Consider the following 12,236-nt stretch of genomic DNA (forward strand, 5'->3'; position numbering starts at 1 on the left):
TGAAGGTGGGAGGAGAAGGGGACGACAGAGGATGAGATGGTTGGATGGCATCACTGCCTCGATGAACATGAGTTTGAGCAAGCTCCAGGAGTTGGTGATGGTCAGGGAAGCCTGGCGTGCTGCAGTCCATGGGGTCACAAAGAGTTGGACATGACTGACCAACTGAACTGAACTGAACAGGAGTTTTAAAAATCTAGTTTGAGAAACTATACCTGTCCCACGCTCAGGGAACACTTCATAAATGAGGTGACCTTTGAGTAGGCCACTTACTACTACTTGCTGAGCGCAACTTGTATGTTGTCCCTATGACAAACCCTACGTAGTTGGTGCTATGAACAGTCCTAGTTTTACAGATACCGAAGCTGAGCAACAGAGGAGATGAAGAGAGGGACTACAGCCCAGGGCCCCAGCCATCATACTGCTCTACCTGCCACTATCAGGCTGGATCCTGGGTCCCGATCCCTTGCAATCTCATTTCCGGGCCCCCGAAGGTTTCGAGACCCCTGGGGATGGTGGCCTGGGTGGTTCCTCGCAGGACATCAGTCAATCAGTCAGTCAGTCAGTTCAGTCGCTCAGTCGTGTCCGATTCTTTGCAACCCCATGGACTGAAGCACACCAGGCCTCCCTGTCCATAGCCAATTTCCAGAGCTTACTCAAACTCATGTCCATCGAGTCCGTGATGCCATCCAACCATCTCATCCTCTGTTGTCTCCTTCTCCTCCCGCCTTCAGTCTTTCCCAGCATCAGGGTCTTTTCTAAGGAGTCAGTTCTTTGCATCAGGTGACCAAACTATTGGAGTTTCAGCTTCAGCATCAGTCCTTTCAATGATCCAGGACTGATCTCCCCCAGGATGGACTGGTTGAATCTCCTTGCAGTCCAAGGGACTCTTCAAGAGTCTTCTCCAACACCACAGTTCAAAAGCATCCATTCTTTGGCGCTCAGCTTTCTTTACAGTCCAACTCTCACATCCATATATGACTACCAGAAAAACCATAGCTTGACTAGACGGACCTTTGTCGGCAAAGTAATATCTCTTCTTTTTAAAATGCTGTCTAGGTTGGTCATAGCTTTTCTTCCAAGAAGCAAGCGTCTTTTAATTTTATGACTGCAGTCACCATCTGCAGTGGTTTTGGAGCCCTACCCCCCCCCCCCCAAATAAAGTCTGTCACTGTTTCCATTGTTTCCCCATCTATTTGCTATGAAGTGATGGGACCGGATGCCACGATCTGAGTTTTCTCGATGTTGAGTTTTACGTCAGCCCCCGTGCGTAGCGGGCTGTGCAGGTTGGAGGCGCAGCTGCAGAGGAGTGGCCAGTCTAACCCCGGAAGCAGTCGCGGCGCCGGCAACGCCGCGTCTCCGGTTGCCAGGGCGCCGCCCCGGAAGTAGAGCGCGGCGGGCGGAGGGCCGGTCCGCGCTGGGTAAGCGGGCCGTGTCCTCCAGCGATCGCCGAGTGGGGCTGGAGGCGGGGCCGGGCCGCGGCGCGGGGCCGCCGTGCTCCGCGCTCCCGAGCGCTTCTTAGCGCTCTGCGCCCACAGGTGAGGCCCCGCCGCCGGCGCCGCAGCGTCCGGGACCGAGGGTGTGGCTGTGCTGGGTGGGCGAGTGCGCATGCGCGAGCGGTTGTGGGCGCTTGTCTCCGCGGTTTAGATGCTGCTGCCCGGACTCGCAGTCCCTGAGGGGAAGCCCGCGCTCATCATTGTGCTCCTTTTCTTCCTCCGAGTTCCTATGACTTGTGCCTCTCGATCCTTGTAATTGCATTCCTCTTATCGGTTATTCCAGAATTTAATTGTGCCTAGGCTTTTTCATTCATTTGCAATCTGTATTGTTTCTGTTGGCATCTTGCAGGGCGCAGTGTACCTGTGGCTAGCGCTCTGGACGGGAGACAGGAGATGAGTGTCCTCCTGCTCTGCTCGCCTCTCTCTGGGGGTCTGAACGTCGGCGTTTCCCCTCTTCTCCCTCCCTGTTTTCCCATCATTAGAGGGGGTGGGGTAGACATACCCCCTTACAGTAGCCGAGGCATAGGGGGATTCATTCTGGAACTAAAACTATCTTATGGTTGTAAGCCGTTTGGGGTTTGCAGAGCAGTTCTTCGTTCAGGGAATATTCAGAAGCGTAAGATTGGCCCTGCCCTGCTCTCAGGGAGTTACATGCGCCGGTAAGCACGTGCGAGGAGCAGTGGGAATGAGGAGACTGACAGGCGACACAACTGCAACCCGATGCACTGCGCCCACGTGAAGTCGGCGTTTGTATTATGATTTTATTTCTAGGTGGCTCTTTTTTTTTTTTTTTCCAAAAAAGACACGCTAAAAAGGGATGCATATGTCCTGGGATCCTGGCGGAGCTGGGACTTTATTGAAACTGATAGTGATCAGACTGACTGGGAGAGTGGGATGAGGGCAGGGCAGAGAGTGCGTCCATGGTCCTATAGCTGGAAAAGTGAAATGACTCCCACGAATGTGGGTTCTGCCCACAATCTGCTGTTTCTCCTGAGAGGTTGTTCAGGCTTTTGTCTGGGAATAGTCGTAACAACAGGAGGTGGAGGCCTCTTGGCAGAGTTCTGTCTTCCTGGGCACAGAGATTCCCCGAGACGTTCCACTGTTCAGCAGAAATCAGCTGGACTCCCTCCCGGCCTCCTACTTCTCGCCCGGATAAATCTGTAGAAGTGTTTACGGATGACCGTTTCCTGGGTGTCTCCCCTGCGAGGCTGATGGCCCCTGTAGGGCTAGGCTGCTCCTGCTTCACTGCTTGGCACTCATTTGTGTGTGGTGGGAATTCGTGTCTTTTTTTTCTTATTGCAGCACATGGGCTCCTTGGTCTTCACTGTGGCATTGGGGATCTTTAGTTGTGGCATGTGCGATCTGGTTCCCTGACCAGGGATAGAACTTGGGGCCCCTGTATTGGGAGCACAGAGTCTCAGCCACTGGCCCACCAGGGAAGTCCCTCGTGTCTTCTTTTCTTAAGTCATCAAATACTGACTGACAGCCTGCTGTTACCAGATGCTGTTCTGGGTGCTGGGGGTTCAGCAGAGATAAGATGGAGCAGCATTCCTGCTCCCATGGTGACATATGTGTATTGAAGACAGGTGGTCACCAAGGGACCAAATACGTGAACTAGACCAGGTCTTTTCAAACTTGAGCGCTCAGGAATGCCCTGAGAACTTAAAACACAGATTCCTGGGGCCCACTCCCAGAGATCTGAATGCATTATCCTACTGCATGTGCGTGGGTTGGCGTGGAGGATTTGTGTTTCTAACGAGCACCAGGTCGTGATGCCGATGCTGCAGACTCACAGATCATGCTTTGAGTCGGCACCGGATTAAACAGTTGTGTACACCACGATCGCCATAGAGAAGTGACAACTTGGCAAATGGGGAGGACTGAGATGGGCTTGGGAAGGCTGCTGTGAGGGATTGGCCTTTGAGAAAGGGCCAGATTTGGGGGACGAGCAAAGGCTTAAGAGTGATGTCACTTGGTGGGTGAGAGGGCTGAAAAAGGCTGGAGCCTGGAGAGGGAAGGCGGGTGGAAGGATGCTGGGGGACAAGACCTGAGAGGCATGGGGGGCTGCAGGTAGACTGCGAGCTTTAATCTCAGCACAGCGGGCAGCTGCTCGCAGGCTTGTGAGCAGAGTGACAAGGTTTGCTTTGTGTGTGTAAAAAGATTAGTCTGCTGCTGGGTGAAGGATGGCTGCAGAGGGGTGACAGTGGGGCCAAGGAAGCCCGTCATTGGGCCTGCTGTGGGTGTCCCTGATTGTGGGGACACTGGGGAAGTCTCTGAATGTGGAATCTTTTGGGAGGAGTGGGCATGATTTGCCACTGTCCTGGATCGATGGTCACTTTCTCCCCAGGATTGCAGTTGAATTTTGTTGGGCTCTTAAAGTACTTTGAACACACTTCCCTTTTTTTGGCCATACCTCGTGGCATGTGGGATCTTAGTTTCCTGACCAGGGATCAAACCATGCCCCCTGCACTGGCAGTGTGGAGTCTTAACCACTGGACTGCCGGGCAAGTCCCTGAATGCATCTCTTGCGTCCCCTGGATCAGGACTGTCCAGGAGCACCTGGTCCCAGGCAGCTCCATGTCTCTTGTCACCCGTCTGACACAGAGTGGCTGTCAATGCCGAGTGAGACTAGACAGATGAGAAACTAGACTCTTGGTGGCCCCGACGCCCAGGGGTGTCCCTGGGGAAACCAGTTCTCAAGCTTGAGCACATCCTGCCCATTTGCCCCAGGAGCAGGACCCTTAAATAACCATCAGCTCTCTGGATTCGGGATGGCTGACATACCTCAGGTGGTGACAGCCGGCTCTGACTTCGAGCTGTGATCAGCATGAGGGGTATCTCACCAGTCTCTGCTTTTCCTTGTGAGGTTTTTATGATGCTCCGTTTTGAAAGTAGGTGACCTTGTGGCTTGAAAGTCTGAGGCGTCAGTTCCTATGAACCAGTAGAGAGGTGATGTGTCAAGTTTGTTACACAATACCACAATCCTGCTTGGTTTTTAATTTTTTTTCTATTTTAAGAGGAAGTCACAGGAAAACAATATGACAATCAGGTATTTATTTACTTTTCTAAGGAAAAGGATTTCTCAGGTTTGGGGAGGAGTCTGGCTTCTGTGCCGTGGGGACTGGCTGATGGCTCCTTTGTACTAAGACGATTCCTGATCCCCCTTACTGGCCCTGGCTGGGTGCTGGGGGACCACCTGCTGCCCTGTGGGAGGTCGATGATGCCTGACAAGGGGGCTGCCTGTAAACTGAGGGTTGACATCCCATGTGGGAGGGAGGCCGTGTGCGTTCCCTCTTACTCTTCGAGCCCCACTCTCCCGGCTGTAAGTGGGGACAGTACCTGCCTCCGGGTGTCAGGTGAGCTGTAATGGTGTGCTCAGTAGACAAGGATCTGCACAGACTGCCCAGCCCGGAGCCCGGCGCATTCTGGTGCTTCGTGAGTGGTGGCTGTCGTTTCAGTGATGACAGAGACATGTCATCACTTCCTGCACGAGGCGGGCTGGTCTCCGGAGCCCAGCGGCGGGAGTGTGCGGGACCAAATCAGGGGCAGCTTCACAGGGAAACTCTTTTCGCCTGAGGCACTAGATTCAAACCCGGTTGACTGTTGGGAGAGCCTGCCGCGTGCCAGGGCCACGCCCACCTGACCTTGCAGTGACCCCTGCGGTGCCGCTGAGGGGCTGTCACTTTCTTTTTTCATTTATTTCACCCGGGAGGCTGAGGCCCCGAGGACTTGCCAGGACCCGTGGCTCAGACATTTCCGTGCGGGAGTGAACCGGGTCTCTGAGCCTCGGGTGTGGAGGGCGCCTCCATCCCTCCTCGCTCTTCTCAAGGTGCCTTTGCATCAGCTCTCGGTGGTGGAGTCCACGTCAATTTGGTGTATTTCTGAAAAGAGGTTCTTTTAAAGGAGAGGGGGCCTTACTTCTTTCTTTCCTTTTTTAACCATAAATGACTGTCTTCTTGCTCAGCACTTTATACCATGCTCTGTTTCCAAAATTCGTATGCATGCAGCTCCTTGTGTGTGAATTTCTTCTTTTTCTCCTAGTGTTTAGGATGGTTGTGTCTTGTGTTGCTTTCCTAGGCCTGCAGTGTCAAAGTGCCACAAACTGGACAGCTCCGTGAGGCAGGAGCCTGGAATCGGGGGGGTTGGCAGAGGTGTGCTCTCTTGAAAGATTCCAGGGGAGGGCGTGCTCACAGCATCCAGTTTCTGGGAGCCCCAGGCATCGTGGCAGCATAACTCTGTAATCTCCGCCTCTGTCTTCCCACGGCCACGCTCCCTCTGTATCTGTCTGTCTTCTCAGGGTGTTGTCCGCCCCGTGTGTCTCTGTGTCCAGCTTTCCATCTCGTAAGAGTATCTGTCGTTGGATTAAGGCTGACCTGAATGACCTCATCTTTTTTTGAGAACAGTTATTTATTTGGCTGGAAATTGAGCCCTTGTCAGTCACATGATTTGCAATTGTTTTCTCCCCACCCGTAGGTTGTCTTTTCATTTTGTTTATGAGTTCCTCTGCTGTACTAAAGTCAATAAGTTGATTAGGTCCCATTTGTTTATGCTTGCTTTTATTTCTATTTCCTTGGGAGACTGACCTAAGAAAACATTGGTACCGTTTACGTCAGGATGTTTTGCCTGTATTCTCTTCTAGGGGTTTTATGGTGTCGTCTCTTGCATTTAAGTCTTTAAGGCGTTTTGAGTTTCTTTTTGTGCACGGTGTGAGAGTGTGTTCTAACTCTGTTGGTTTACACGTAACTGGCCAGCTTTCCCAGCACCACTTGCTGAAGAGACTGTCTTTTCACCGCCGTACATTCTTGCCTCCTTTGTCAGAGATTAATTGGCTGTAGGTTGTGGGGTTTATTTCCGGGCTGTCTGCTCTATTCCATTGATCCTTGTGTCTGTTTTTGTGCCAATCATTTGTGTATTCATTTTGTTTTAGGCAAGAACCCGAGGCAAGAGTCAGGGAAACTGAAGAGAAATTGGATGTTCCTGTTGGCTCCATAAATACCTATGGTAGGTCAGGCGTGAGGTGTTTCCCTTGGTGACCGCCTGTCCAGGTGACTAAAGGAAAGTGCAGGGGGCCGGGAGGAAACCGCCCTCCTTGGAGGCTCCACTTACTGCTGTAAAGTGAGGATGGGGCTTCCCTGTAGCTCAGATGGTAAAGAATCTGCCTGCAATGTGGGAGACCTGGGTTCAATCCCTGGGTGGGGAAGATCCCCTGAAGAAGGGAATGGCAACCCACTCCAATATTCTTGCCTGGAGAGTCCCCATGGACAGAGGAGCCTGGTGGGCTACGGTCCATGAGGTCACAAAGAGTCGGACACGACAGAACGACTAAGAGTACCGAGCAGTACTCAAGTGAAGGCAGGAACATTTGCCCCATCCGGCTTCCTGGGTTTGGGGTCGTGCCCCTGGAAGCATCTTCTGCCTGTTTTGTGACTGGAGCACAGTGTGGATATAAACAGCTGCCCGTGCTACTGCGTTATGTTTCTGCTCTTACTTCTGCGTCATCTCCAGGTGGACACCCGTGACGGGTGAGGTTGCCCAGGAAGGCTGATGTTTGAAGTGCAGGGCGTGGGGTGTGGTGTGGGCCCTGCCTGGCTGCAGGGTTGGTTTTCACCCAAATCCTGTGTCTGCAGTTGGACTCTAGGGGGCAGAGTCAGAACAGGATCCCTCAAGGAGGCAGGGCTGTTCAGGGTGAAGTCAGATTACAGGCTGGCCTCCCAGATACTGCAGATTACTGCCCAGACTACCCCAGTGAAGTGAATATTGCAAGAAAGCAAGTCACACAAATGTTTTAGTTTCCCTGGGGTATAATAGTTAACTTTATACCATACTACAGACTGTACTAGGCATTAGCTACTTTTATAAAACTGTGTACATGGCCTTAATTAAAAAATGTTGCTGCTGCTGAGTTACTTCAGTCATGTCTGACTCTTTGCAACCATATAGACTGCAGCCCGCCAGACTCCTCTGTCCATGGGGACTCTAGCATGGGATGTGGAGGTGGGGACTTGGGTATGTGCTGCCTGGGAGAGGAAACGGGAAGGCAGTCTCTGAGAGCGTCCACCAGGTGCAGCTCGGGGCGCTTCTACACAGGGCAGACCACACCCTCCGCGGGGTGCCCAGCAAGGCGTGGCTGTGGGCAAGCTCAGCCTGTGGAGCTCGAGGCCCAGCTCTGCCACGCACTTGCTATGTGACGCTGGGCAAGTCACCGACCTCTCTGAACTTGTTTCTTCATCTGCGGGACTGGGGGTGAGGATAGTGCTGACCCGCGTGGCAGGTGAGAGTAAGAAGTAAACGAGTGAACACGCGTCAAGCACTGAGAAGGGCGCCTGGCACATAAGGAATCACGGTCGTCACCCTGTTTACGGGTGAGGAAGCCACGGCTCTTAAGAGCCGGTGTAAGAAAGGACCAAAGGACGCGATGGTGGCTTGAGTGAGGCTCAGGGTGACCCTACTCTAACTTCGCTGCTTCTTCCACAGCCCATCACCCCTTCCCTCTGTGAACACGGCTTCCTCAGGACAACGCCAGTGCCCACAAGGTCAAAGTGAGGGGTAAACGGGAACCGTTCTCTGCAAACGCTAAGTGTCCCGTAACTGCCACGTGAGGCTGCTAACCTGTCAGTCATGGTCCGCGTGAAGGTCAGCAGCCACTGCCTCGGGGTGACGCCAGAAGCTCCGTGAGTCCCCCACCTGCTGGCGGCTCAGTCCGCACCCGAGCAAACCCCACCACCCCGGCCCCCCTCGCGGTGTCGAGGCCGACTTGGGGGGGGGTGTGCTTTTCTACTACAGGCAATTTGCAGGCACTGTTTTGTTTTGTTTTTTATACACACCAAAGATTTGGGGCAACCCTGCATGGGGCAAGTCTACGAGCACCATTTTTCCAACAGCGTCTGCTCACTTTCTGTCTCTCTGTCACAGTATTCTTACCATATTTCAAACGTCTTCATTATTACCTTTTACTTATTTATTTTGATCGTACCATGAAGCATGTGGCATCTTAGTTCCCTGACCGGGTGTTGAACCTGCGCCCCCTGCACTGGAAGTGCAGAGTCTTAAGCACTGGACTGCCAAGAAGTCCCTCGTTATTATCTGTTTGCTACAGTGATCTGTGATCTTTGGTGTTACTACCACGACTCCCTGAAGGCTCAGGTGATGATTAACATTTTTTAGAAATAAGGTGAAAGTCACTCAGTCGTGTCCGGCTCTTTGGGACCCCATGCACTATACAGTTTATGGAATTCTCCAGGCCAAGAATACTGGTGTGGGTAGCCGTTCCCTTCTCCAGGGGATCTTCCCAACCTATGGATCGAACTCAGGTCTCCTGCATTCAGGTGGATTCTTTACCAGCTGAGCTACCAGGGAAGCCTTTTAGCAATAAGGTATTTTTAAATTAGGGCTTCCCTGATTTAAAAATGGCTCAGTGGTAAAGAATCTGCCTGCAATGCAGGACACCTGGGTTCAATCCCTGGGTTGGGAAGATCCCCTGCAGAAGGGAACGGCTACCTACTCCAGTATTCTTGGCCTGGAGAATTCCATAAACTGTATAGTGCATGGGGTCCCAAAGAGCCGGACACGACTGAGTGACTTTCACCTTATTTCTAAAAAATGTTAATCATCACCTGAGCCTTCAGGGAGTCGTGGTAGTAACACCAAAGATCACAGATCACTGTAGCAAACAGATAATAACGAGGGACTTCTTGGCAGTCCAGTGCTTAAGACTCTGCACTTCCAGTGCAGGGGGCGCAGGTTCAACACCCGGTCAGGGAACTAAGATGCCACATGCTTCATGGTACGATCAAAATAAATAAGTAAAAGGTAATAATGAAGACGTTTGAAATATGGTAAGAATACTGTGACAGAGAGACAGAAAGTGAGCAGACGCTGTTGGAAAAATGGTGCTCGTAGACTTGCCCCATGCAGGGTTGCCCCAAATCTTTGGTGTGTATAAAAAACAAAACAAAACAGTGCCTGCAAATTGCCTGTAGTAGAAAAGCACACCCCCCCCCAAGTCGGCCTCGACACCGCGAGGGGGGCCGGGGTGGTGGGGTTTGCTCGGGTGCGGACTGAGCCGCCAGCAGGTGGGGGACTCACGGAGCTTCTGGCGTCACCCCGAGGCAGTGGCTGCTGACCTTCACGCGGACCATGACTGACAGGTTAGCAGCCTCACGTGGCAGTTACGGGACACTTAGCGTTTGCAGAGAACGGTTCCCGTTTACCCCTCACTTTGACCTTGTGGGCGCTGGCGTTGTCCTGAGGAAGCCGTGTTCACAGAGGGAAGGGGTGATGGGCTGTGGAAGAAGCAGCGAAGTTAGAGTAGGGTCACCCTGAGCCTCACTCAAGCCACCATCGCGTCCTTTGGTCCTTTCTTACACCGGCTCTTAAGAGCCGTGGCTTCCTCACCCGTAAACAGGGTGACGACCGTGATTCCTTATGTGCCAGGCGCCCTTCTCAGTGCTTGACGCGTGTTCACTCGTTTACTTCTTACTCTCACCTGCCACGCGGGTCAGCACTATCCTCACCCCCAGTCCCGCAGATGAAGAAACAAGTTCAGAGAGGTCGGTGACTTGCCCAGCGTCACATAGCAAGTGCGTGGCAGAGCTGGGCCTCGAGCTCCACAGGCTGAGATTGCCCACAGCCGCGCCTTGCTGGGCACCCCGCAGAGGGTGTGGGCTGCCCTGTGTAGAAGTGCCCCGAGCTGCACCTGGTGGACGCTCTCAGAGCCTGCCTTCCCGTTTCCTCTCCCAGGCAGCGCATACCCAAGTCCCCACCTCCACATCCTATGCTTTTTTCTGCCTGGTGATGTTGCTCCAAACGTGAAGCCATGACAAGGGGGATGTGTCTCCTTCATAAAAGGCCCTTGACGTCCATAGGGCCCCAGGGCTTCAAGCCTGGGCTAGGAAAGCCCTTTCCCTCCTGTCCTCAGGAGTGTAACGAGGCAGCCTTGGTCTGGGGGGATCTGGGGGGAGCCTGGAACCCTGGGCTGCTTGAGCAGCTCGAAAACCACAAATTCAGAGGAGGAACTAGGTGCAGAAAGGTCTTGTAACTTGCTCAGAGTCCCACAGTGGCACTGCCAGGCCTGGGACCACGGTCGCTTGTTCTCCCTGAAGTGATGGTCTGCCGCGTGCCAGGCACACGCCAGACCCTAGGCACGAAGTGGGGATGGAAAAGAGGCGACTCCTGCCCCCCAAGCAGGGACAGAACTGCAGGTGCTGAGGGGCCGGGCAGCTGGTCTGGAGAGTCAGAGAGGCTCTGCGGGAAGTGACACTCACTTCTGCCTGCAGACGAGTGGGCAGTAGCTTAACTGGGCAGAAGGGAGGCTGGAGTGCTGCAGGCAGAGCACGTGCCAAGGTCCTGAGGTAGATGGGAGTCCCGTGTGGCCAGAACAGTGGGTGAGCGAGACGGTGGCACGTGACACACCTGGAAAAGCAGGAGAGGAACAGGGCGCTGCACATTTTAGGGGCAGTGGGAGTCACGTTGGTTGTTAAACAGGAGCAACGTGGTCAGACAGACGCTGAGATCACCCACTGTGAAGGAGTGCACTGGTGTAGGGCAGGGAGGCAGCAGGGAAAATATAGGCAGGACTTGAGGGGCCAGGTGAGGGGTGGTGCACGGATTAGAGCAGGTACTCTCATCTCTGCCCGTCAGAGTCAGCTCCAGGGTCCCCTGCCCAGGATACCCTCCCACCCACTGACCCAGCTCCCACAGCCCAGGCACATCCCCTCGTGGCACCTGTCACAGCTGCTGTTCAACGTGTATAGCCTTTATTTCCTGCTTGAGCAGACTCTCAGGCTCAGCACAGCTGGTATTTGGGACTGGGCGATTTGTTGTGCGGGCGTGAGTAGGCATCCTGTATGTCGGGGGGTGTCAAGCAGCATCTCCGGTCTCTGCTCATGAGGTGCCAGAGCCTCCCCTGAACCCCGGTCGGTCCTGATGAGCGAGATGCCTTCAGATGTGGCAGGGTCCCCCAGGGGCGTGTTGGGGGGACCTCGCCCAGGCTGAGAGCCTCTGTAGGGGAGATGGAGCTCGGGGCGGGGCGGTCTGTTCACGGCATGCAGAGGACTCCTTCAGGTGAGCGGGAGGTGAGGCGTCGATGTTTATGGCTCTCATGAGGCACTGTCTTCCAGGATTATGGCAGGAAAAGTGAAGTGGGTCACTGACATCGAGAAGTCGGTGCTGATAAATAACTTTGAGAAGAGAGGATGGGTCCAAGTGACAGAAAACGAAGACTGGAATTTCTACTGGTGAGTATGGAAGGTGGGCTTCTCTTGCCGTCCGAGCCCGTTCACGAGGGTGATGGCGGCGTGTCCAGGGGGCAGTGTCCTGCGAAGGCCCCCCCCACGCCGTGTGCCGCCCCCGCTGCACGCGCTCTCGTCCCGGGCCCTCTGTGCGCACGTACAGGCAGCCCTGGGGTAGTGCACGTGCTTGAGTGACATGGCTGTCAAGAGGCCCGGGGGCGTCTCAGCCCCGTGAGTGTGGTTGCACGGTGTGCGTCTGGGTGAGAAACAGGAGCCCCCGCCCCAGGGCCGGTGCTGCTCACAGTGGCGCCCTGTTGCCTGGACCTTGGGGTTCCCTCGGGGAAGTTAGCGTCCTGTGGGGTGGCATGGGGGGTGGGGTGGGCTGTGGGGTGGCATGGGGGGTGGGGAGAACTGTGGGGGTGGGAAGGACTATTGGAGGGTTCCCTGCTCCCTTTCACTCCGTCATTAGGCCAGCAGGGTGCTGGCCGGACTGACTGAGAAACCCCGGAAAGGC

General features: G+C 54.2%; 1 protein-coding gene across 2 annotated transcripts in view; it reads left to right on the forward strand.

The window, feature by feature from the left end:
• The first annotated feature begins 1,387 nt into the window (after positions 1-1,387).
• The window catches only part of TTLL1 (TTL family tubulin polyglutamylase complex subunit L1), a 36,765-nt gene continuing 25,916 nt past the window's right edge, over positions 1,388-12,236 (forward strand). The window contains exons 1-3 of one of the 2 annotated variants that reach the window (XM_055565999.1): positions 1,388-1,535; positions 6,421-6,494; positions 11,612-11,728. In XM_055565999.1, coding sequence (XP_055421974.1) covers positions 11,616-11,728 — 113 coding nt within the window. In that variant the 5' untranslated portion in view covers positions 1,388-1,535; positions 6,421-6,494; positions 11,612-11,615. Of the gene's footprint in view, positions 1,536-1,592; positions 1,746-6,420; positions 6,495-11,611; positions 11,729-12,236 lie in introns of those variants that run through there. The other variant, XM_055566005.1, reaches the window with a different exon arrangement.

The sequence above is a fragment of the Bubalus kerabau genome, chromosome 1 (assembly GCF_029407905.1).
Source record: "Bubalus kerabau isolate K-KA32 ecotype Philippines breed swamp buffalo chromosome 1, PCC_UOA_SB_1v2, whole genome shotgun sequence".
NCBI classification, from domain to species: domain Eukaryota; kingdom Metazoa; phylum Chordata; class Mammalia; order Artiodactyla; family Bovidae; genus Bubalus; species Bubalus kerabau.